This window comes from Medicago truncatula, chromosome 2 (genome assembly GCF_003473485.1).
Source record: "Medicago truncatula cultivar Jemalong A17 chromosome 2, MtrunA17r5.0-ANR, whole genome shotgun sequence".
Lineage (NCBI taxonomy): Eukaryota > Viridiplantae > Streptophyta > Magnoliopsida > Fabales > Fabaceae > Medicago > Medicago truncatula.
Window position 1 is genome coordinate 50,823,680 of NC_053043.1, and position 24,942 is coordinate 50,848,621.

The window sequence follows — 24,942 nt, forward strand, 5'->3', positions numbered from 1 at the left end:
ATAGGATAATACATATGTTATCGTGAGGTTAACTTAGTTGGTAGGATAAGCTCCGGAAAGATGAAATTAAATTGAATTAAATCAAATAATAATTTATACTATTATCTAATTTTTTTTTTTACGCAATTATATTATCTAATGTAAGATGTGTAGTTTATATGCTGATATACTATGACCGCATTCTCTAGAGTTACTTTGTGCAGAGACATTTCAAAAAATAAACAAAAGTTTAGAATAAATAAACATGTAAAAGTGTAATACGGGAGTTTAGAATAAATAAACATGTAAAAGTGTAATAAATTCAAATTAATGAAATAACGCGTTCAAAAAAGATTATGCTGTGTTGTATACTTGTATAGTATCGTTCATTGCCATTTCTATTTTCCTGAGTCTCATCATTGTCACAGTCACTGCACAAATTTGCGGTAGATTTCTATATTTGTTTCCTCAGATTTCTCTATATACCTTATCATGCTACTCACAACCTTCATTCCTTCACAGCTCACTACCTTCATTCTCTCAAAAAAACCTTCATTACACAAATGGCTTCTTCTTCATGGGCCCAGAAAACTGGTTTCAAGCCAGTATTCTCCGCCGAGACCAAAGCCGGTCAGTCTTTGTCCAGACAACCTGACCTTGAAGCAAGTCCTGTTGTTAGCACTCCTTCGCAGGCGGTAAATGATGTGCCGCATGGTGATAAGGTTCCTCCATCTCCTTCTGATGGAGTTCCAACCAACAATGCTCGGGTGGAGGAGAGAACGACAAGGTTGCCGGTGATGGTTGATCATGATGACTTGGTGTTGAGGCGGAGGCCTTCGCCTTTGAACTACGAACTAACGGATTCGCCAGCATTAGGTAATACTATAATAATACACAAGGTTGTTAAAATCCAAGTAAACTCTAAACTCTTGCAGATTTACAATTTAGGTCATGAAACTGACTCTATTTTTAGTGAACTCCTACTAGTTCCATCGGTAAACTCATTTGATGGTTGGTTTAGGCTTCTACATTTTTTTGTTTTGAAACATAAACTTTTGGTAATTACTAGCCAATATTTGATTTAATTATTTATGTATTGTAATATCTCTATTTTAAGTAGTTTGTAGTATTGTTGTGAGGAACAACTATTAATTACACTTCCATATTTATACTTTATTAGAGATGAAATGTTAAATTACTATTATTATAATGATATTATATTATCTATATATGTTATTTTAATATTAGGTAAACTCGTAGCGGTTTGTGACTCAAGTCTATGAGTCGAGTTTACATAGCCTAAACGAGTTAACTTAGACCCTCGAGTGTGACAACCTTGATAATACATACTTATGCTTTCACTTAGTTTGAAAATGTTTATTCATGCTGATAATTTTTTTGCATGTATGTTTCAGTTTTCCTTGCTGTATATGGGATTCAGCATTACCTCTCGATAATAGGTTCACTGATTCTCACTCCACTTGTCATAGCTCCTGCTATGGGAGCTTCTCATGTGAGTAGTCATTTCAGTTTTTCAATTATTTTGGTTATGTTTTTGCTTTTGGCAAATATATTTTGTGAATACTATTTTCTGTTATCTGATGTGTTGGTGGCTATAGGATGAAACTGCAGCAATGGTATGTACTGTGCTCTTAGTGTCTGGAGTGACTACACTCCTGCACACTATTTTTGGGTCTCGGCTGCCGTTGATACAAGGGCCTTCTTTTGTCTATCTGGCTCCGGTTTTGGCTATCATCAACTCACCTGAGTTTCAAGAGTTGAATGAAAATGTATGTATTTTCTTAAAAAAATTTCTATGTTTTACTTCATTTTAATTGTTGTCTACATCATTGTTCTATTTTGTAACCAAAATTGTTCCTTGAAGTTTCAAGGATTATATGGAATGTGTGTGTATTTTCATTTTTATGTTTTAGTTGATGATTGTTGTTCACATCACTGTTCCAAGTTCAAACTAACCGGCATTTTTGGTCTTATACCGGTTTTGTTGTTGGTTATTCGTGAAATGTAACAGGCTTTCTATTGTGCGTTATAAACTTCTTTGATGGAATAATTGGAACTAAGGTTGCTGATAATGTTTCTATATCAATTTTCAGAAATTCAAACATATAATGAAGGAGCTGCAAGGGGCTATAATTATTGGATCAGCTTTTCAAACTCTCCTTGGTTATACTGGTCTTATGTCTCTGTTAGTAAGGTATGGTTTTGGGGATTTTTTTTTTCCTGGCTTTTTAGTTGCCTTTAACGCAGGCTTCATTGTTTCATCAAAAACATTTATTCCTGTGGATTGAGGCAATACATAATGTAGGTAACTGCTAATGGTTGAAAAATTCAAGTAGAATCATAGCAGATAATGCTGAAAAGAAGAATAATGTTAGTAAATACAACATGGAAAAATAGTTTTACATAGTGCCTTTAAGTATTTTTGGGGTTGACCTGGCAATTTCTCACGTGCATTGTGATATGATGGTATCAACCGGACGAATATTGCGGGCCTATACAATTTTCCTTTCACCATGATATGATCACTTTAGTGTCTGTAATAAAAGTAATATGTTTGACATCTCAATTTTCAGGTTTATCAATCCCGTGGTTGTATCCTCAACCATTGCTGCAGTTGGACTTTTCCTCTAGTTGGCACGTGTCTTGAGATCGGTGCAGTACAGATATTAGTGTTTATTGTTTTTTGTCTTGTAAGTTTGTTGAATTCAGATTCCTACTTTGTCTATGGTATTAATCGTTGCAGTGTGCTGATATATTTTATTATATATTGCTTTTTGCAGTATCTTCGTAAGATATCTGTTTTTGGACATCACATATTTCAGATATATGCAGTAAGTCTAATGCCACATTATTCTTCTGAGTTGCTCTTCAGAAGAGAAAATAAATTTCTGTGGTGTAAAAAATGATTTTTGTTAAGTGATATTATTTTCTTTACCTAATTTACAGGTGCCTTTGGGTTTGGCAGTCACATGGACATTTGCTTTTTTGCTGACTGAAAACGGCCGGATGAAACATTGTCAAGTTAATACTTCTGATACAATGACATCACCCCCATGGTTTAGATTTCCCTATCCACTGCAATGGGGTACTCCTGTGTTCAATTGGAAAATGGCTATTGTGATGTGTGTCGTTTCCTTAATCTCTTCTGTGGATTCGGTTAGATTCTTATCTTTTTTATTTCTTTCTATTTTGTTTCCTGGACTTAATTTATTTATATTGACTCTGAATACGTTGATAGTCTAACTTGATCTCGTTCAATGGAACAACACAGTGCATGACTCGATTTTCTATCCCTAAAATAAGATTTGAAATTTTAGCACCGCAGAATGAAACTTGTGTTTTTATTGATCTATGAAATGTTTACAGTATGCTAAGTCAAAATTGAAATGATATATATAATCATTGTACTTTGTTGTTGAGGTTCATTTGTTTTAACCTTGTAGGTTGGCACATATCACACTTCTTCACTTTTAGCAGCATCTGGACCTCCAACTCCTGGGGTTCTTAGTCGCGGTATTGGTCTAGAAGGTTTTTCTAGTTTGTTGGCTGGTCTCTGGGGTACTGGAATGGGATCAACAACTCTAACCGAAAATGTTCACACAATTGCTGGGACAAAAATGGGAAGCCGCAGACCAGTTCAATTGGGTGCGTGTCTTCTCATAGTATTATCTCTATTTGGTAAGTATCTATTATCATTCTGTTGTTGCATTTGCATCTACCTTTGTTACTCCATATTGTGACGAACAGCCGTTCAACAGAATTAGAAACATTAGCTACCTTGATACACCCTTGAGCTTATTTGTTTTTTTGTTCTTTATTTAGTTTATTTGTTAATCTTGAAGGACGCCTTTTCCTTCCTCCTAGTAGTACTTCATTGCTTCATATTTTGTCTTTTGAGATGCAGATTTATATTTTTTCATTCTCTCGTTCGTTTGTAGATTTTTTTTATATCACAAATATACCATGTCTAATTTTACTTTTACTATATAACAGGGAAGGTCGGAGGGTTCATTGCTTCAATTCCTGAAGCCATGGTTGCTGGTCTCCTCTGCATTATGTGGGCGATGCTTACAGCATTAGGCTTGTCCAATCTACGCTATACTGAGACCGGAAGCTCTCGAAATATCATTATAGTTGGACTGTCATTGTTCTTCTCTCTTTCCATACCTGCATACTTTCAACAGTATGAGAGCTCTCCAGAGTCCAACTTTTCAGTACCAAGTTATTTTCAACCTTACATCGTGACTTCTCACGGGCCTTTCCGAAGCAAATATGAAGAGGTATGCCTCTATGTTTTGTCACGTTCCTTTACTATTGTGATTCTAATGCTTGATTTTGATGTTGTCTAATTCTGTGATTGAAATTTGTTAATTTACTATAACACTCCTTAGTTCCATTCTCAACTAGAAATATATGTGTTGTAGGTTGATGTCAGTTTTGTTTTATTTTTCCTTTCTAAAAAACACTTGTGAATATGTTCCTTTTGCAGTTGAACTATGTACTGAACATGATATTTTCGCTGCATATGGTGATAGCTTTTCTCGTTGCTCTTATCTTGGATAATACTGTACCGGGCAGTAAACAAGAACGTGAGCTATACGGTTGGTCCAAACCTAATGATGCCAGAGAAGATCCTTTCATTGTTAGTGAATATGGGTTGCCGGCGAGAGTTGGTCGGTGTTTCCGATGGGTGAAGTGGGTTGGCTTCTGAGTGACAGTGCTCTCGTTAGTTGATCATGTTCAGTATATGAATGTTTTTCAACTGTCCGAGGTACCGCCTCAGTTTAGGTCTCGTATTGTTTCATGGGTAGACTATTTTTCATATAGTTAGAGATTTATTGGAACTAGTTTGATATTGATTAATATAGTTACTAGTTAGTTATAACTAGTTCTAGGTCTCTTTGTAGGGCTTTACCGTGCTTTTTAGTAGAATATGACCGGTAGGTCATAGTTCCGAGTTATTAATTTGTGTACATTAAACTTTCAGAGGCGTCTACTTGCGTTATAATTTCTTAGATTATCGATTTATCTATTCTGATTCATTCATAATCTCCTGTTGGAGTGTTTTTTATTCTACCTGGTTATGTATATACGAACATTACTGTACCTGCTCAACAGGGACCGTAAAATTTTTGTTTGTCATATTTATTCTGATCAACCTATTATTCCATCGTACGTAGTTGATGTGTTACATGAACACTTGAAAACTAGTATTGTTTGATTTGCGAAAAGCTCTGTAAGAAATTACTCACACCAAGCATGTGTTGGATTCAGTGTAAAAAAATTCATCTTCTGTCAAGTGTGATTTTAGTTATGTTGATGCCAAAATTGACATGTTAAATCTGATGTAGAACTTTAAACCTAAGGGAGCATGACATGTTTGTCTTCTCCAACAATGAATTGTAAGTTTGCATTAGAATATTTAAATCTTATCCAAAAGGTAGCTGTGTGTGAGAGTATGGGCTGATCAGAATGTAGATTCCAAAGGTTTTCCCATGTCTGAATCGAGTATGATCAAGCTTGGCAGTTGAGTTTGGTTGGGAAGATGTATGCAGTCTCTCAAGCATCAAACTAAGGATCAAACATGGATTCACCTTATAAGTTTAATGCAAAAATGAAGTTTTTAAGCTTTGATAATTCTAATATATGGTAAAATAAATAAAATAATTGCTACTCAATTTGATTTTTTCAGATTTTATAGTGTATTTTTAAAAATAAAATTTTGGTTTGTTGTTTTGCAGTTTTACAAATTTTGTGGGGTTCAAATGATTAATTTATTTTACTAATTTGTTTCAAGTGATAAAATGAAAGAATATTATTAATCCATTTGAAATCCTTTTCTGATAAATCATTTATGATATTTTGCTTGTCTGAAAAATTAACTTGTGAAAAATGAAACTTTTATAGGCGGAGTTGAAGACACCAATTTAGTTTTTGAAGTTCAATTAACCCATCCAAATTAAAGACACCAATTATATTACTCTAACGCCTGATTTGAGCTTAATAACAAGTCAGGGGTGGGAATAAGTCACAGATTAATTGATAGAAACCTATAGCCTAAGCCTGATGTTAAAAAATAAAGGGTTTTCTATTTGGCTAGTTATGTAGTTTTTCACTTAAAAAATTACCAATAATAGTTGTTTATCGCGTGCTTTCAGAAAAATTGTTTTTACTGGTACAATTCTAGCTTGAATATAATATGTATACAGATACAATCAATTTAAACTAAAAAATACATTAAAATAATAATCATAATAACAAAATAGATATCACAGTTCGTATTCAAACTATTTCAAAGTTATATATATCTTATACTTTTGATTCGCAATGCTTAATAGAGATTGTGCGTGCTCATACACAACTTATTCTTTAGAACTACAAAAAATTGATAAATATAGCTCAATGAGTATGTATACTATGCTTCATGTTTGCAATCAAAGTAGAATAATTGATTATGTAATCCAACTAAGCTAACTCTATTGTTTAGATCAAGAGCTAATCTCTACTAACCAAAGAATAGCAGAACCATTTGCACGCATGCCTCCACAACATCAAAGTATTCGTTGGAGCTCAAAGACTAGCAGACCCCAGGCAGAACCAACTTGTCTTCTCTGCCCTTAGCTCAGTTCTTGCTGTCAAATAACTTGACAGGTTCCTTTTCAGCTAGCTTTCCATATCAGAATGAGAATCCATGCATGACCATCAAATTATCTGTCAACGTGGAGTTGAATCCAGTACCCCTTTTACTAGACTTCATAGCACATCCAATTCCAAGCCATGGCTGTAAAATTAGTTGATGTTAGTATATTACTGTGTAGGTACATTAAGGGAACTGTTATCATGTTGAAGGGATCTCCCTTGTTTAACCAAGGAACTGCTAAAAACTTATGATATAACATTAAGGAAAAATTCCTTCCATATTTGTGACAAATGGGAAGGAGCTTCTCCGTTGAATTTTAAATTTCAAACAAATTGTACATAACATAATACAGAGCATCCCCTGATGTTTCACTTGGAGGAAAGTGTACTGTCATGCATACCATTCTGGTATATATGCATCGCATCTGTGCAATTCATATCGATTCAGAACATTTATATTGTTATAGCAAGTACCTTTCTCCTGTTCTTGGAAGCACAACATAAGGCATGCCAGTTACGCTGCAAGCAAAAAGTTGGCAGTTGGCAGTTGCACTATAAATTAATCACTCATAGCCTCTTCACACAAAATGCTTAGCAGAAGATAACTTGCATTGTCTCTTCGCCAAGTGCTTTCACCAAGCATAACGAAAAATGGACGTTTGTAAACCTCCTTTTGTACGCATTCATATATGAGATGTATGAGACTGTTGAGTCGATCAGCCTATATCTTTGTAGAATTTCCAAATGAAGTATGGGAATTTCTTTACTATGTGCTTGTAACTCTTTGAACTTCGCCTTGTTGATCAGAAAGCTTGGAATCTTCAATCAAGTTTAGTAAAATATATGAAGCCTCTGATGGCTTTCCGTCATACAGGTATTTGTCTAATTTCAGGGAGTACTCGAATGCAGTTTGGAAATCAATCTTAGTGAGATCGCCAGATATAATATTTCTCCATTCTTTTGATTTTCCTGTTTGACATAAGCCATGCAGTAAGGCACTGAAACATACAGAATCCATAAGAAACCCCTTCCTTAGCATCTTAGTTTGCAACAACTGGGCAGTGTCGACCATTCCATGCTTACATAGACAAACGATAATAGAATTATACGTGGCAATCACTTGACTCCATCCCTCTGATATCATCGTTGCAAAGAAATCCAAAATCAAGGACCTGTCATTTTCCTCATTTTTCTCAATAAGAAGTGTAGTGTTTGTAATATTTGTTAAACCATTTATCAGGTAATGGAATGTAGTATCATTTGGAAGACAGTTGTTCATCAGCATTAGCTCAAAAAAAGATGCTGCCTTTTCAGGTTTACCGGTCTTACTAAAACCACCAATAAGTATAGTGTATGTGACAACATTAGGCTCCAAATTAAAAGATTGCATCGCTCTGAAAACTTTTTCAGCTCTGCTCATATCTGCTATCTTGCAGAATCCATTGATCAAGGAGGTGTAGGCAACTACATTTGGTTTGTATTTCTGTTTCATCATCTGTCCAAACATCTTGAGTGCACTATCTAAGTCATGCTGCTTTACATATCCATCTATAACTGTGGAGTGAGTGTATTCATCTGGAGCGTGATTTGCAATTTTCATCTTATTTACATATGACACAGCATCAGTCATCTTTCCACATTTACATAAACCCTTAATCATGACATTATATCCCACAACGCCAGGGTCTATACCCTTACTCATTACGACTTCAAAAAGCTCTGTTGCCTTGTCAAGTTCATTGTTTCTAATAAACCCGTCTACCAAGGTGGCATACATATACGCATCAGGTTGTAAGTTTAGATCAAGCATTTCTGAAAGTAGTAGTTTGGCAGCAGGAAATCTTCCTTTCTTGCAGAGACCACTCATCAGAACATTGTAAATCTGAGCATCAGGAAATACACCCTTCTCCATCATTTTCTCTCGGACCATCAGTGCAACATCGATTTCCCCACCAGCTACACTTCCATGGATAAAAGCTCCATAAGAAACCAAGTCCGGTTTATCTCCTGTTTCAGCAATCTTAAAAAGCATATCGGATGCCATTACATAATCCCCTTGTTTACAGTAAGCATGCATGAGGGGTGTATAACTAAACTTATTTGGCAACAACGTCCTTTCTTTTGCTCTCTCTAAGAACTCTTCAGCTTCTTTAATCCTTCCACCGCTACATGAAAAGTTAATCAAAATATTGTAAGTCGTGATATCTGGCTCACAGCCCATCTCTGTCATCATTCTCATCATCTCGGCAGCTTTGTCCACCAAACCATACTTGTATTTCGCATCAATAATACTATTAAACACTTTTACATTCACATTCAATCCCATCACATTCATTTCATTCAAAAGTTGATCAACTACTTGAAACTTTCCCGCCTTACAAAACCCATCGATCAAAGCCCCATAAGTTTCTAGCGTCGGCAAAAAACCCTTCAATTTCAGTTCCTCAAAAACTCTAGTAGCACGTTTCAAATCACCCTTCTTACAATACCCATCAATAATCACATTATAAAACACTACATTCGGAACACAACCATTCCCCCATCTATCATCAATCAACTTCCTACCTTCTTCAACCTTCCCAACATCACACAAACCCTTCACCACAATCACAATACTATAATTATCAACAACCAAATCCAAACCATGATCACCACCCCGCTCAAGCATTTTATCATACAGTTCGCAGGCAACATCAACTTTCCCATTTTTCACCAAACAATTAAGCAAAGAATTATTAGCAACAACACATGGAAAACAATTATACAATTCACAAACCATATAAAACATCTTCACTGCTTTATCAACAAACCCATATTCAGCATAAACACAAATAACACTATTCAATGCTTCAAGCGTAGGTTTAAAGTTTCGATTTTTCATATCCTCCAACACAATTTCAATCTCGGAAAACAATCTATACTTTACCATAAGCTTGAGAAGTGAAGAATAAGCAACATTATTGAGAGGAGAAGAAAAGGGTAATGTGGAAGCCCAGTGAAAGAAGTATAAACCATGTTGAGGGTTATGAATTCGATCAATGACGAAATGGGCTACGTTGGAAACGATGATTTGGGATTCGGCAAAACGGGATTGGAGAGAATGGTGAGATTGATTGGTTTTGAGGATTTGGATTACGTCGTGGATTAGGGTTTTGATGTGTGGGGGAAGAGAGGAAGATGATGAAGGTTTTGGGTGGTGATGAGGTTTGATGAGAGAAAGAATGGACTTTGACATTGGATTTTTCAAGGGATGAAATGGGTCATAGGGTTTTTATATGAAAGCAGAAAGTTGATGAAGAAGAAGAAGAAGAACTAGCATTCTTCTCCTGTTCATTCTTTTGGTAGGAAAGAGCCATGGCCATGGAACCGATATAGTGAAGATGTTGAAATTTTATAATTTTTTTGTGGTGGCCAGAGTTCAAAACTATACATTGTATATTATGTACTACTTTCGTCCATAATTAGAGGACCTTTTGAAAAAATAACGGAAATTAAGATACTGAATATTTGTAAATATGTTTGTAATTAGTATTGTTTTTACAATTTTATCCTTTAAGAGATGGATGGTTTATGTTTTAACATGTTATTTATTGTTAATTGAAGAAAAAGATGTATAATTAATAGGGGCATGTATGTAAAGAAATAATTAATGTAGTTGGAAATAGCAAAGAGGTCTTATAAAAAGGGACAAAAAAATTCTCAAAAGGGTCTTATAATTAAGGACGGAGGTAGTATTGTCTATAGATGAACTAAATACAGATTATTTGAAATGGTGACAAACTTACGTAACTTTGTTGACTAGTGTGTGAGGAAAATGTTGACGAATATGGTCCACGAGATTTTGTTGAAGTTTAAAGATGAGTTTTTCTATCTTAAATTTTGCTCTCCTTTGTAGGTATGATGCTAGATTTGGATGAGGATTATTATGCATGTCACTTGTAGAAACATCATTGTTGAGATGCTACTCATAAGAATAAGTTAAATGACAAGCACTCTAACAATCAAATTAGTAAGGGAGCAAAAGTGAGAGGTATTGAAATGATAAAAGTTGTGTACCATAACTTTAGGGTGAAAGGTGTCTTTTATGGGCATTGACAAAGTGTCGTTGCGGGATTGGTGAAAAATTGTTATGACTGACGCTCCATCAAAAAAGAACTTCGGTGTTAGTTAGGAGTTGTTGAAACATTACAAAATGGAGGAATTTGATGGTTTACCCGTTGAGACAAGACAAAAGAAATTTAAGATTAATGGGTCAGATTCCTTTGTGAATAGGCCTTTCTAGTGCTTGGACCTATGTTTTGTCCGTTATATTAGGCCAATGTGTCTTTGAGCTCAATAAGCATAGAATTTTGGTCCTTTGATCAGTTCAGAACAATTACCCTAGCTCGTCGTTTTATAGTTTAGAGTCGTGTTTGTATAATGTAAATACAAAAAAGATCTTTATTTGAGCCATATCGCACAGTAAAATATACCTTAAACATTTGAGTTTCAAATTTTAGTTCAAACACATTGCAATAGCTTAACTCATACCATCTAACTTGTTCCAATCACTCTTTAATAGTGTGATCAATCTTCATAAAGAAATTTGTAGAGCAAACAAGTTAAACTCTCCCCTCTCAATCAAATTTTTTCCATAGTCAAAGATCAAACTTCAGATCACTTATTTAAGAAGTCTAAATTTCTTAACATTTAGACCAATCTATTATATGTTCATCATATCTTGCTTTAAAAAATAAAATAAAAAATTCGATTGATTAATATATTACGTTGATAGGACATCGCATGATTCTGACCTAACCTAACCCGCAAGTCTACTCAGTCACTCCCTTTTGCAACCAACGCCGTCACTCTTATCATTCACCAATCGTCGTACGTAGAGAAATTCTTTCAATGGCTGCAGCAACAGATTTATATTTACCTGATGAGTGTTGGGAACACATCTTCAAATTCTTCAACTGTTACGGCTACAGCGACAACTACTACAACAGCTACTTGAAGTCTCTCTCCATCGTCTCAAAACAGTTTCTCTCAATCACCAATCGTCTCAAACTATCACTCATGATCCGTGACACCACACTCCCTTTCCTCGGTCAACTCTTCCAAAGGTTCCCCAAACCTCACCCTCATGAGCTATCATTGCTTCTTGCAATTAACACAAACCAATAATAATTCTATTTCTTTGATGGATTTTGTTGTATGTCCTAACTTAAAAATAAAGTATCTCCATTTGTCTGGCAATTATTGGTTAAGAACTCAACACTTCAAAATGTTCTCTTCCATTTTTCCCAATTTGCAATTACTTGATTTGAGCTTTTGCTATTACATATCCATAGAAGATATTTGTGAATTTGTCAAAAACAAGAGTTGATGATGACACATTGTATGTGATCTCAAAGAGTTGTCCTAAGCTTTTGCAACTGGATCTTGCACATTGTCATTATGTTACCGATAAAGGCTTGAATCATGTGGTAGAAAACTGCACACAACCGAGAGAGCTCAATTTGAGAAATTGTGATAATGTGCATCGTGATGTTCTTGCCTCGTTGATACTTTCAAGGCCATCATTGAGAAAGTTAACAATTCCATATCGTGATGATTTCAGTGACCAAGAGATGGAACTCTTATCGCGTCAACGTCAAGGGATGCATTGTTTGCTAGTATTCGAAAATTGCTTCATTGTAGTTTGAACTCTTAAATGTAAGATGTTTTTTTACTTTAAATTTACTTCTATGAGATATTACTTTGTTTTAAATGTAAACTTACAAATGTTTATTTACTCATCAATTTGAGCTTCATAATTCCCTAAGTAATGCTAGCAGTTTCAAATTGTATTGCTTTTCATCACTTTTCCTTGTCTACCCAGCAGCATGGGTTTTATATACATAACTGTAGCACACTTTTCTCCTTTCCTATAGTTCCTACCAACTTTGAAGAATCAATTTAATTATGTTACTTCTTTTTGGAAAAAACTTACAATCAGTCAATTGGGCTTAGCACATCAGCTGCCTAATATCATGCTCACACGGTAGATAGAGAGTGAGGCGATGTGTGTGAGGGTATTCAGTTGTAGGGATATGGGGAGGGAGGAAGGAGGGATCATTGTGAGAACTATTTTTTATCTTCGGTGGAGAATTTTTGTTTTCTGTATAGGAGCTTGGTTCTGTGAGCATTAATATTCATCCTTTAGTAATTATCTTCAGTGTAGGTTGAATTATGTATGGAGCTCTATGGTATGAGTTTTTGAGAACTCTTGTCCTTGTATTTGTTTTTGACAGTTTATGTGCCTGGAACATGATAGTGTAGTCCCTTTGCAATTGTAATGTTGGGATATTTTGTGAATGTCTTGTACTAGAGAAAGGGGATACATGAATGAGGCCTTCTATGGATCAACGAGTCGAAATTTTAGAATAAAGGTTGCAAACTGCCCTTTGCGTCCCTATCTATAATCCGTACTGCATTGTGTTATGTTTTAGAACTTATTGTGTTTAGTTTCCATTAGAAGACATTTGAAGGACCTAAAGGAAATTAAAGATGTAAATGCAACCTTGGTTTGGTTTTGTGGCATTGTGATTTGTGATGCATTAGGGGAATCCTGTTGGTGTGGATGTCAATGAGTTTGGCAGGCAGCTAAAATTAGCATTTGTTGGATCTAACTTGGTTTCTCATGTTTGATGTTTCCTTCTAGTATTTAGTTTTTTGAAACTTTTAATGTTTGGTGCTTTTTATTTATGCATTTCAAACTCCCCTAGTTTGGTTATTGACTAAATTAACTTTCTGAAATCATATCCAAACTTTGTTATTCATTGTTCAGAACAATTTCTGGTAGCTTTTAAATTCTAGGTTGCATGAGATCCTGTCAACACCTAAGAAACATTCATCAATGGAAAGATAAAATAGATGATTTCATCTAAATGTTGTTTGGTATATACTATATAGGTATCCTTAGACCAACTTGAATAAAGACCACCTTAACATATGATGGTGCCTTACCTAACAAGCAAAAGACTGATCAAAGATTTCATGCTTTGAAAAGGTGCTAGTCAAATACAATACAAGGCTCCCATTTCTTCAACTTCTTTACAATAACTTTTTCTTTCTAGGAGTCTTGTTTCTCTCTACTTGTTAGATCAAATATTTATCGCATCAATATGTTAGTGAAATTTTTTTCCTGAAGAATGCTAGGAATCAGTCTTCAAATTCCTTAGACAAAGACATGATTTGGAGTTTGTTTCAATATATTGTCTGCAAGCAATTCGTTTACATTACAAACTAGAATGCTTAGTCTTCTCATTTTCTCTAACACTACATACTCATGAGGTTTTTAAGGCTCAAACTCATAGATAGACCTCATCCACTTCAATGGTGAACTAGAATGCTTGCTTCATCAAATTTCACAAACTGGGTTGGACCTTGATTTGGAATAAAGTTTCATGTCGCACTCTGATCCTAGGAGCCCATTATATTGATCACTATCCCTTGTTACTCACGCTTCAAAATTCAATGAAGACTTTCTCCTTTAAGCACTTTAGCATGTGTACTAATCATCTAGACCGTGTCTACTTAGTTAAAGAGACTTTGAATACTCCTATAATAGGTTGACCTATTTTATTTATTTATTTTCCAAAAATTGAAATCCCTTAAAAATTCAAAACATGGAATATTAATACCTTTGGCGATATTAAGATTAAGATTTTCTTTTTTGAGAGGATTAAGGTTAAGGTTGATAATTGGTTAAGGGAGTTTATTCAAATTGTATATATACCGGACAAGAGTTTTACTTGAATCATAATTGTATCTTCATATTTATTTCTCTTTTGTGCAATTTAGATAATACTCTCTGCAGTTAGCAAAAAAATAACTTATTGGGTTCATTAAATATCTAAGGGTTAATATGTATGTATCCCCCCTGTAAAAAAATTTGTTTAGATTCCAACCTTGAAAAATGAAGATTCTCTAAAAAAAAATATCATTGGCGCCAACTGACTGTACATTTTTGCTGATGTGGCACACTGCGTCACCTTTTTTGGATGATGTGGCACGCTGATTGTATAATTATTTTTATTTTTCATTTTTTTTATGGGGTACACGTGGCATTTATGATTTTTTTATTGAAAATAAAAAGAAATCTTAAATATGAGAAATATTCTGAAAATTTTTTAAAAATCTGAAAAAATTAATAAAAATGAAAAAAAATCAGGTAAAATTAAAAATAATGAAAAAAATATGGAAAAATTTCAAAAAATGAAAAAATTAATATATTTCTAGATTTTTTTAAATACCGGAAAAATTTAAAAAAATTGGTCATTATATATTGAACAAAAGCAAAAGCCTTCGTAACAGTCGGACGATAATAAAAAGTCATAACAAAACCCGTCGCTACAACTCATGAGTTAAGAATTCTAGCAACAACAAGGTCTACTCGACATAACTTAGGAGTTAATAAAACCTCACGGGAAAGGGGTGACAAAGATTAGAGATCCAATAAAATATTTGTGACTAATAAAAAGACCCGCGGTTATTGTTAAAACTGCTAGTAGAAAACCGAAATAATTGGTTATAGTGGGCATAAGGAAACTAGATGAAATATGTTCTTTTTATACATATGTCCTTAGATTCAATAGGATTCGAGAATCATTCTTGAAAACGAATTCTATTTGTATTTTGTATAAAGTATAAAAAAGAAAAAATAGAATTCTGAATTCGATATACCTCCCTATTCATTGCGGGTTGGTTATTTGTTAGCATGGGTTTAGCTTACGATGTATTTGGAAGTCCCCGTCCAAATTGAAATACCTATCAATGGTATTTTTCATAGAAAATTTTTGGAAAAATGAAAAAAGACCATATTTTTTTTTCGAAAGTAAGAAGTTTTATTTTATAAAAAAATGAAAAATTCAGGAACTTAAAATATTTTGAAATTTGTTAATATAATAAGAAAATATATTTCAAAATATTTTAAAAAAAGTTCAGATTTTTCTTTCAAAATTAAAAAGTTTTTTCGAATAACATGACTTATTATACCTATTTAAGAGAATCTTCATTTTTCAAGGTTTGAATCTAAACAAATTTTTTTAGAAGGAGTAAACTGGAACTCGCCCAAATTACAGGGAAATAAAGACATATTAACCCAATATCTAATGTATTTTATCTATAATATAGACAAACTACATTAAATATTTGATGAACTTTAGAAATGGTTTTTTGTTTATAAATAATATGACCGGAGGAGTAATGTTTAAGTGCAAAGTTTTGTCTATCTTATACCTATTTTGTTTAGATGAGATGCCAGAAATCTATTCTAACTTAAATAAGGTCTTTGATTTGAACCTAAAGTTTAAGCATAAATCACCCTTAAAACTCTTGGGAGAGTAGGTTGCCCATTTTTTATACCTATGTTAATTTCTTTATCATCTCCATAAAAATCTGATTATTTACACAATACAAATTATATTCAAAAGTTTTATACGTTGTGTAAAAAACTTAATTTCATGTTGATTATTTGCACATCAAAACACATATGGTGTATGTGACATTGCATATGTTTATCTTTACCCCTCTTACGTTTTATATTCTATAATTTACATGCATGTCATTTTTATTTTTATTTTAACAGCCGTATAAAAGCAAAAAAAAGACATTGTATTTGACATCAGAACTTAGATAAAAAAAAAAAAAAAATCATCTCAACCATCGACGAAGCTTGAGAGGCTCAACGTTTAACGAATATGTTTGCTAACAAAAAAACACGTTACATGTGGCACAGCCGTTCAACTTTCATTATACATATGATATGAGTTCAGAGTAAACAAAACAGAGATTAATCATCGGATGAGTAAAAAATAAGCTTGTATTCAATACATAAAACCGCTTCACTTGTGAAACTTTCTAAAAACTCAAAGGACTTCACTAAACTAAAAGGAGTAGATATGGTGAGAAGAGTATAGTTTAAATGATAAGTAACTTTGATGATTTTCAAAACTTAGTATTAATAAGAATAACTGTTCAACTTATTTTTTCATGTATCTTCTACATACTCCTCTTTCTTAATCAAGAATGATAATATTTATTTAAAAAGAAAGAGGAATTAAGAATGAAGCTTCTTCAAAAATGAATGAAGCTTCTCATATATCTTCTACGTAAAAAAAAAAATGCTAGAAAGAAAAAATACTGTCGGAATCTTTACCCGGTAGGCATGTCCCTTACCGCTCTCTACTACACCCAGCAACCTCACCAGTATTCTGTTAACATTCTGATTATATTTTTCTACCTGTGTAGCATTACTCTTTCTGTACATGCTCTTTATCTGTGTAGTTGTTCAGTCAAAAATTGTCCACGCTGTTAGCTGAGGACTGAAAATAATCAACGGGAGCAATGTCACCATGGTCGTGTACCGAACGTTTCATGTCTATGAATAATCACAAAATTTAAGCTCAATTTTGCCTTCCAATGCAATAATGCTCTCTCCCTTCCCGTTCATTTGTCCCTCATACACAGTTCAGAATAGTTTTCATAGCAGAAGGCCGGTGCGACTTCTATACAGTGCTGAAAGACGCTCTCCCGACAGCATCAGAACCTGGATAAGAGTGCCCATTGTACATCAAGACATTAGACATCTACTCTCCACTACACAAAGTCCGGAATGCAAATCAAAATACTTCCAGAAATTTCCAGATCATGTCAAGAATACTTTTTCCCTTTTCACTTCAATGACAAGGAATCTGGGGTCAGTTCTAATTTAAATTCATATTCTACCAAGTCAGAAAACACCAACCCTAAAATCTATACATCATCCAACAACTAATTTAGAATTATAATTATTCATATCAAACGGTTTAAACATATGGGTGACATATCTAGAATGAGAATATAAAAGAACATGAAACCAGCCGACGCATTGATAACAAAAATGTGATTTGTTTGTATGAAGAAAATGAATAACAAAATGTTTCAAAGGTTTATATCTGATTATTAATATCCAAAAGTAACAAGCTTGTTAAAAATGAGTATTGTGTTCACCACCGTGATTCTGAAATCATTTACTATACCTATACCATAAGTATCGTAAGACAACCAACTTTGACTATATTGGCATTCATATAATGGCATTTATTCGTGCATATGCATACATCAAAAGGGAAGTGATTTTACAAGATATGTAAGGGCCTCAAACACCAAAAATCCACCCCAAAAATTTTCTATCATTGCAAATGTAATGAATATTTGATTAGATTATCCATTAATAAATCACCCCACAGAAATACTTTCTTCAATAAAAACAGAACAGAATAGAATGTACATGTGCATCTAGAACATTCATAACCATGCAAGATTTGCCTGCAATGGAAAAACGCTCTATGTGTGTGGCAGAGGGAAGGAATGTTGAAGGGAGGAGTGCTTCACAACTTACAAGAGTTTATAGGGTATTTGCCTTCTGAAATACCACCTTGGTCGGAATATTATTCAGGGTGGTACAATGAGCTAACTGAGTTGAAATAACTAGTGTTTGACAGCTTGTATAAATGAGATGCCGTCAAATTTTCCGGCTTGTTACTTAAATATTCAAGATGTACAAATGAATAGAATACAAAGAATATGAGATCCATTTGGACCGCTGCGCTGCCAAACTGAGCGAATTTCCCTGTTCCACTAACGTTAGTTCCCAGACAATATGGACTGCATTGAAGCCAAATAACTGAAAGAGAAGGGAGGTTTTCTGCCCTCAGCCAACGCAACAATCACCTTTGCTTTATTAATCTTCCCAGATTTCTTTAGTCCTTCCAGCAACATAAAGATGGTATCTACATTCGGAAACCAATTTTTCCGCATACTATCTTTGCATAAAGTGTATGCCTGACTAAAATCACCTCTCTTACACAAATTATGAATCATGGTCTGATAAATATTAGCACTAATCTTATAACCCTTATCGTGCAATGCGGAATAAACCCTCATCGCCATCTCAGGATAACCCGCCCGAAAAAAACCCTTGATAACCAAAACTAAGGTAACCTCGTCAGGCGTAACCCCATTTCTCTGCATCAAAGCCATCAATTTATTGGCATCCCAAACTCGCCTAACCGTTACCAAAAACTGAATCCTAACATTAAACGTATGAAGATTCGGCATAACACCCTTCAAAACCATCTGGTTCCATAATCCATTACCAATCTCCCATCTCTTATGATCATAAAATGCCGAAATAAGAGTCGTGTAAGTAACAACATCAGGCTTAACACCCTTATTATTCACACAATCCAACATAAACAAATAAGCCTCTTTCAGCTTTTCAGCTTCACAAAAAGCCTTAACAGCAATATTAACCGAATAAACATCTAACCTAATATCAAATCTTCTAGGAACCTCATTTAAAAACCTTGAAATTTCATCAAAATCTCGACTTTTCGCCAAAACATTAAGCGTAGCATTGAAAGATTTAACAGTTCTAACACATCTAAAATCACCCATTTGATAAAAAGTATTCAAAGCATGTTGAATCATACCAGCATTACCATACAATGTAATAATTCTTACAACAAACCCTTCACGGCGCGATTGCGGTAACTTCTTCTGCTGTTCGAGTAATTGTTCAATGTAATCAAATCGTTTAGCACCGGCGAGACGCGAAACGGTGTCGTAAAAGGCAAAACGGTTTTCAACGACGATGGGATTGGTGGCATTGGATTTGAAGATGTGGAAGAGTTTGTGTGGGTCCCACTCCGATTTAAGGGCTTCAAGAGCGGGTTTTGAAGGTACCCACTCCGATTTGAGGACTTCAAGAGCGGGTTTTGAAGGTTCCAAATCCGATTTGAGGACTTCAAGAGCGGGTTTTGAAGGTTTTAGGGTTTTAATGGCGGTGGAAGAAGGTGCGAAAATTTTCAAGAGAGTGCGAGTGGATCGCAGAGAGGTAATTAGCATGATCAGGGAAAGAGTGAGAGGATCATGCTCAAATTCTTCGACAATGGTGAAGAACATTTGGATTTGGGTTTAAGAGCATTCAACAACGCCACCATTCGAATTCGATTGAAGGGGGTTTTGCCCCAATTTCTCTCATTCGTGGATTCTTCTATTAAATTACTATTATGACCCATCAACCAAGCCAACCAACATAGGATAGGATAGTGACACTATAGGATATTCAACCTTTTTCCCGTAAACCAAGCTCACATGTATATATCACTTATTTATAAGTATTTAATAAGAATTCAATCTTTCCAATCTAACATTTCACGAAAATTTCTTAAATGAAATTTACTAATCAAATATCCATAAATTTATATCATCACATTTCAATTTTTTAATATTAAAAAGTGAGGGTCTTAAGTAAGACCCCGAAAAAGATTCACCCCAATGGAGTACCTAATAGGTACCGACTCTTAAATGTTTAGTGTAACACCCTAATTTTCTATTTTTAATTAATTCAATGATGTTTAATAGATGGAGTTTTCATTAATATTATTGGTGATGTTGTTTGTGCTTAGGTATTATTTTATTGTTGAGAAAATAGAAATAATGAGGTGGAGTGTGAGGTGGTTTGAGAAAATTAAAAGGAACGAGGAGGAGTGTCCTAACAAAATAAATAAAGAGTCGTGGGTGTAGAAAGTAAGATTATAACAAAAAGGGGTGGGGAGAAGTAAAAGAGTAGTGTGTAGGAAAGCAAGACAATTATAGCGAATAATGAGCCCAAATATAAATAGGAATATTAGGGATTAGAAATCAGTTTTGCTAAAGGGAGAGGAAAAGCAGATGGAGAGAAGCGGAATCCTAGTGCAGCAACATCAAGTCAAACCAAAGGTTTCTACGGATTTGAGGTAAGGGGGAGAATCTCTCCGTCTCTAGGGTTTAATATTCTGTTGTGGGGATGTAAATGAGTTATAGTAGCAGTGTTGTTATGATGGTGATGAGGATGTTGTTGGGGTTAATTAATTTTAAAGTTATGATTGTTGTTATGAGGAAAAGCTTCACTAAAAATTATGATGAGCGGGTGTAAAATTGTTGTTGAAAGAGTTTTGTTAAGGGAACCTAGTTTAGATATTAGAGTTAAGAACATGACCCTGAACAAGTGTAAAATTGGATAGGTTAAGAGGGAATTAATGCCTAAACAGTAGGGTAAACCTAGAGTGATGATTAGGGACAATTGGGGTGTGTTGGGATTGAGTTAAGTGAGTTAAAAGTGATTTAATTGGAATAAAATGCAATTTTGGACTATTTTTGGTAGATTGTCTGTCAGCCAAAATCGGCCCCGATTTAGGAAATTGGCCACCGATTTTGGTTTAAAATTTGAGTGTTTTGATTCGACGAAAATCGGGCCCCGATTTTGGAAATTCGGCCCCCGATTTTGTTAGCCCAACTTAGCAAATAAAAATTGTTTTTTTTAACCATTTTCCGTTTTGAATTGAGTTTTGGTGTAAACACAAAAGTTGTAGGTATGTATGTTAGCTTTCCAATGGATTTGGTCTCACCTCAAGGAGACATCCACAACGTGAGTTGTAGTCGAAATACTACACATGGGTCATCACGGTCATGTGATCTGCCTAAGTTCGGGAAAATCAATCTTTCCACCCTTCTCTGTACCGAATTGGATTTAGGTTTATTCATGAAAGATGTAGATAAAGGTGTTAGCTTTAATTTCCCATTGGATGGAATCCACTAGTCCCTCTAGAACTTGAGTTATGATTTAAACACCTCACCTGGGTCATGATGCGTTGTGAATGAAATTTTAGTACAATCCTTTTAGTGGACTCTTCAACATCTATAAAAGTAGTAGTGATTTTAAGAAATATATTAGTGTGTAAAGTAAATGTAAGGACCCCTAAATTACATATATAGATGAGGGGGTGTGTTTGAGCATAAGTAGAAGTGATTACCTCAAGATAATAACAAGCTTAAATATGAACCGAAGATAATAGTCTATGAGAAATTAAGAATGTCAAGATGACTTGAAAATAGGAAGTGAAAGATAATATGGATGACGCTACGAGGAATATTAGTAGAGGGGTAAAAACTTAAATTAGAATGGAGAATGGGGTATACTATTAGAATGAAAGATGTGGTGATGGAGAGAACGAGTAGATTCCAAATGTAGTAATGAATAACAAAGGAATGTGATGTGTACATATGCTTGTGTAAGATGTTTAATGATGAGAGGTTACTGTCGCAAGATGAAGATCTATGTTGATATGATAATTGTTTAATGGTGATGATAAATGATGTAATAAACGATGTTTGTGAATGACGAGCAATGATGATGACATATCTTTTTTAGGGTGACGAGTAATTGATAAAGTGGGTTAAGTTGCGAGTAGGAGTTAAAACATTGGGCAAGGTCGGTGGTGGTAATAACAGTGAGAAAATATATCAAATTAACTAAGGTTATGAAACGAGAATTCAATAGAGCAAATAGTGTGGGTACGTGGTGAGTCTAAAAACACATGATATAGTAAAAGGAATATAAGACAATGATAAAAGTGGATATGAAGTAGGTGCTCTTCCGAATAACTGATTAGGTTATTCATAATATCTATAAACTAATAATGAGTTTAGCAATACCGTTAAGTGAAGAGTAAAAGAGCCAATGTAGTTAAAGAACTTAAGATGAATGTTAGATAGTAACGTATAAGGTGTAAAAATGAATAGAGAATATAGTAGTCTAATGTAGATGATTGTAAACGATGAGAGGGTCATTAAGATGAAATGTAAGGGAAGATAAGGAGTTGTATATTAAGTAACGAAAGATAATAGAAATGATGATCACGATGAATAAAATGGGGATCAATTAGAAGAGGGAAAGATGAATAGGAAATAGGATAAGAGGTAATAGTTATAATGGTTGACGATAATAATAACGACTAGTATCGAAGTTGAAATTAATGATGAGGTGAGATAATAACTTTAAATTAGAATGAAGTTAAGATTAGGGGAATGGATGATGAATAGATGACTACGAACATCACAACAAATTAATAAGATATAAAATAGTTTTATTTAAGAGAATAAGTATGAAAGAGTTAATGGCAATGGTGAGGAAGAACCTAGTTATGTAGGGAGGGTAAGTTGTATGTAATGTTAATGAATAAGAAAACATCTTGAGCCTAAGAATGAGGAATAGGATATGATGTCAGAGATAAAGTTTTTAGAGAGTCTATAATAAAGGAGAGAATAGAGTATTTCCATAAAATGAATAATGAAATAAAATAGAGGGATGTTGACATAGAAATGAGTCATGCGTAAGGGTTGGATTAATAAAGAGATAAGGTGGTGATATAAACGGTTGATAGAGAGTAATGATGAGGAATCCATACTGTAACAAAGAGTGATGACGATTAGTATTATATATATGTAAAGAAATTACTACGATATGAAATGATGATGTTAAATTATAATAATAATGATGAGAATGACGGTGTCTGTGTTGTTGTGATGATGATGATGTTGATGGTTAATCTATAACGATGATGAGAGTGATGATGTTTATCTATGATGATGAGAGTGGTGATGGTGTTTGAGTGCTTGCATTAGAGTCGTGCATTAATATGTGGGTTACGTGATTAAGTGGATATGTGTAATACTTGTCGAATTTAATTCTTTACGTTCATATAGAGTCTAGAGCATGGTGTCGTGCATTGATGTCGAGAAAAGTCCAGTAATATACCTCTGGCAAATTATGCAGGTGAAAGTCCAGTAACATACTTCTGACAAATTATGTAGGTGAAAGTCCAGTAACATAACTCTGGCAAAATGATGAGTAGGTGTGGTACCACATTCATATAGGTTGATAGGAGAGTCCATATGCATATATATGATGATGTTTTGTGCTTGGTGGTTGTAAGTGTGAAAATGATGTGCTGTAGTGATTTGTGAAAAGAAGAGATTAAGCATAATACCCATTGAGAGTGATGATATGGTGGAGATTATATTATTTTGATAATTATTTAATATGTGTGTTTTTCCCTATTATTTTGTTATGGCAGGATTTATCACCCCTTATTTTGTTGTGTTATATTATGTATGGTGGTTGTACCTTGAGTACAGATACTCAGGTTAACAAGGAGTAGCTATGGGACGTTTTAGAAGGTGGAGATGAGGAGATGCCCTCCGTTTAGTTCTGTTAATTAGTAGTTGAATAAACAAGTAGTCGCTACGAGCTCTGATATTGTAACACTAGGGTTGATGATGACGATTTAATTTTTAATTGCAGTTTGAGTTGAATCTTGGAAATTTTGTTATTTCCCTATTTATGATTATTGAATCACAAGTATGAATTTATTAATGAGATCATTGAATAATTTTCTTATTCTCTAGTGGATTTATTTTAAAAGAAAACATTTTATTGTTATTCTGTGATATAATGCCGAGTTTTGCAACATCATCACTATTAATTATATTCTTATTATTTAATAATTATCATTGGAAAATAGGGTGTTAAAGTTATGACCCTTCCATTGGAGATAGAAATACTCCCTCCGGTCATTATTATAAGCAAAATACTATTTTTTAGGTTCATTGAATAAATGATGTATGTGGTCTATATTGATGACCACATACATCACTCATTCAATGAATCTAAAAAGTAGTTTTTTGCTTATAATAGTGACCTTAATATATATATATATAGTCGTGTATTTGACTTTCTAAAAGTTATAATATTATGTTTTTAAATGCAAAGTTGCTCTTTTGGGGTTTCTTAACACAAAACACACCTTAGCATGACATTTTTTTGGGAAATGCTAACCGGTGCCCCCGGGGCACCGGTTAAGGATATAAAAAAGGAAATTATATAGTAGTTAATACATTGAAATTGTGTAATTAATTTATAATAAAGTAAAAAACAGTTTCCTTTTATGGTAATAATTCCCTTTTATGGTATGCTTAACAAGTGCCCCGGGGGTACCGGTTAGCAGGACCCCATTTTTTTTAATGAACAAATGATTGGGTTTTGGTGGTTCTTCACCAAAGTGTTTGTGGTAACTCGAATTCGATTTTTGGATGGAACAAGTTCGGTTTTATTTATGGAGAATGTTAAAGAGCGCTCTTACGACATTGATTAAGAGGACAAACTTATAAATATTGTATGAAAAGTGATATATTTGTCTTTTTTAAATGTTAAAAAATTGTTGAATTTAATACAAACTTACTATTTTTTGTTTCCATAACAAGTGTGGATGGATGCTTTTGAGGTTAGGTGTTTCCATAACAAGTGTGCATGGAAGACGAAACCAATTCTCGGTTGAGGCTGATAGTTTTTGACCAGAGGTTGTGCATGATGCTTTTGAGGTTATGTGTCTACTAGAACCAATTGGTTGAAAA

At 34.0% G+C, this 24,942-nt stretch overlaps 2 protein-coding genes and 1 pseudogene across 3 annotated transcripts; 1 reads left to right on the plus strand and 2 right to left on the minus strand.

Moving 5' to 3' along the window:
* Positions 1 to 542: 542 nt before the first annotated feature.
* LOC11433579 (nucleobase-ascorbate transporter 12-like) lies at positions 543 to 5,144 on the plus strand (annotated as a pseudogene).
* A 1,137-nt stretch (positions 5,145 to 6,281) lies between these two features.
* LOC11433580 (pentatricopeptide repeat-containing protein At1g52620) lies at positions 6,282 to 10,036 on the minus strand. Its single transcript, XM_003597826.4, has 2 exons — positions 7,114 to 10,036; positions 6,282 to 6,781 (listed from the first exon to the last, which is right to left on the minus strand). Exon 1 carries the CDS (start codon positions 9,872 to 9,874, stop codon positions 7,406 to 7,408), a length of 2,469 nt encoding a protein of 822 aa, XP_003597874.1. The 5' UTR covers positions 9,875 to 10,036; the 3' UTR covers positions 6,282 to 6,781; positions 7,114 to 7,405.
* A 6,331-nt stretch (positions 10,037 to 16,367) lies between these two features.
* Positions 16,368 to 19,756, minus strand: LOC11421506 (pentatricopeptide repeat-containing protein At1g80150, mitochondrial). 2 transcript variants are annotated; one of them, XM_024777399.2, is made up of 2 exons: positions 18,047 to 19,756; positions 16,368 to 17,212 (listed from the first exon to the last, which is right to left on the minus strand). In XM_024777399.2, exon 1 carries the CDS (start codon positions 19,609 to 19,611, stop codon positions 18,292 to 18,294), a length of 1,320 nt encoding a protein of 439 aa, XP_024633167.1. In that variant the 5' UTR covers positions 19,612 to 19,756; the 3' UTR covers positions 16,368 to 17,212; positions 18,047 to 18,291. The 2 variants fall into 2 exon arrangements, with proteins under 2 accessions (XP_024633167.1, XP_003597877.1); XM_003597829.4 differs by having other exon boundaries at positions 16,368 to 17,340.
* Positions 19,757 to 24,942: the final 5,186 nt, after the last annotated feature.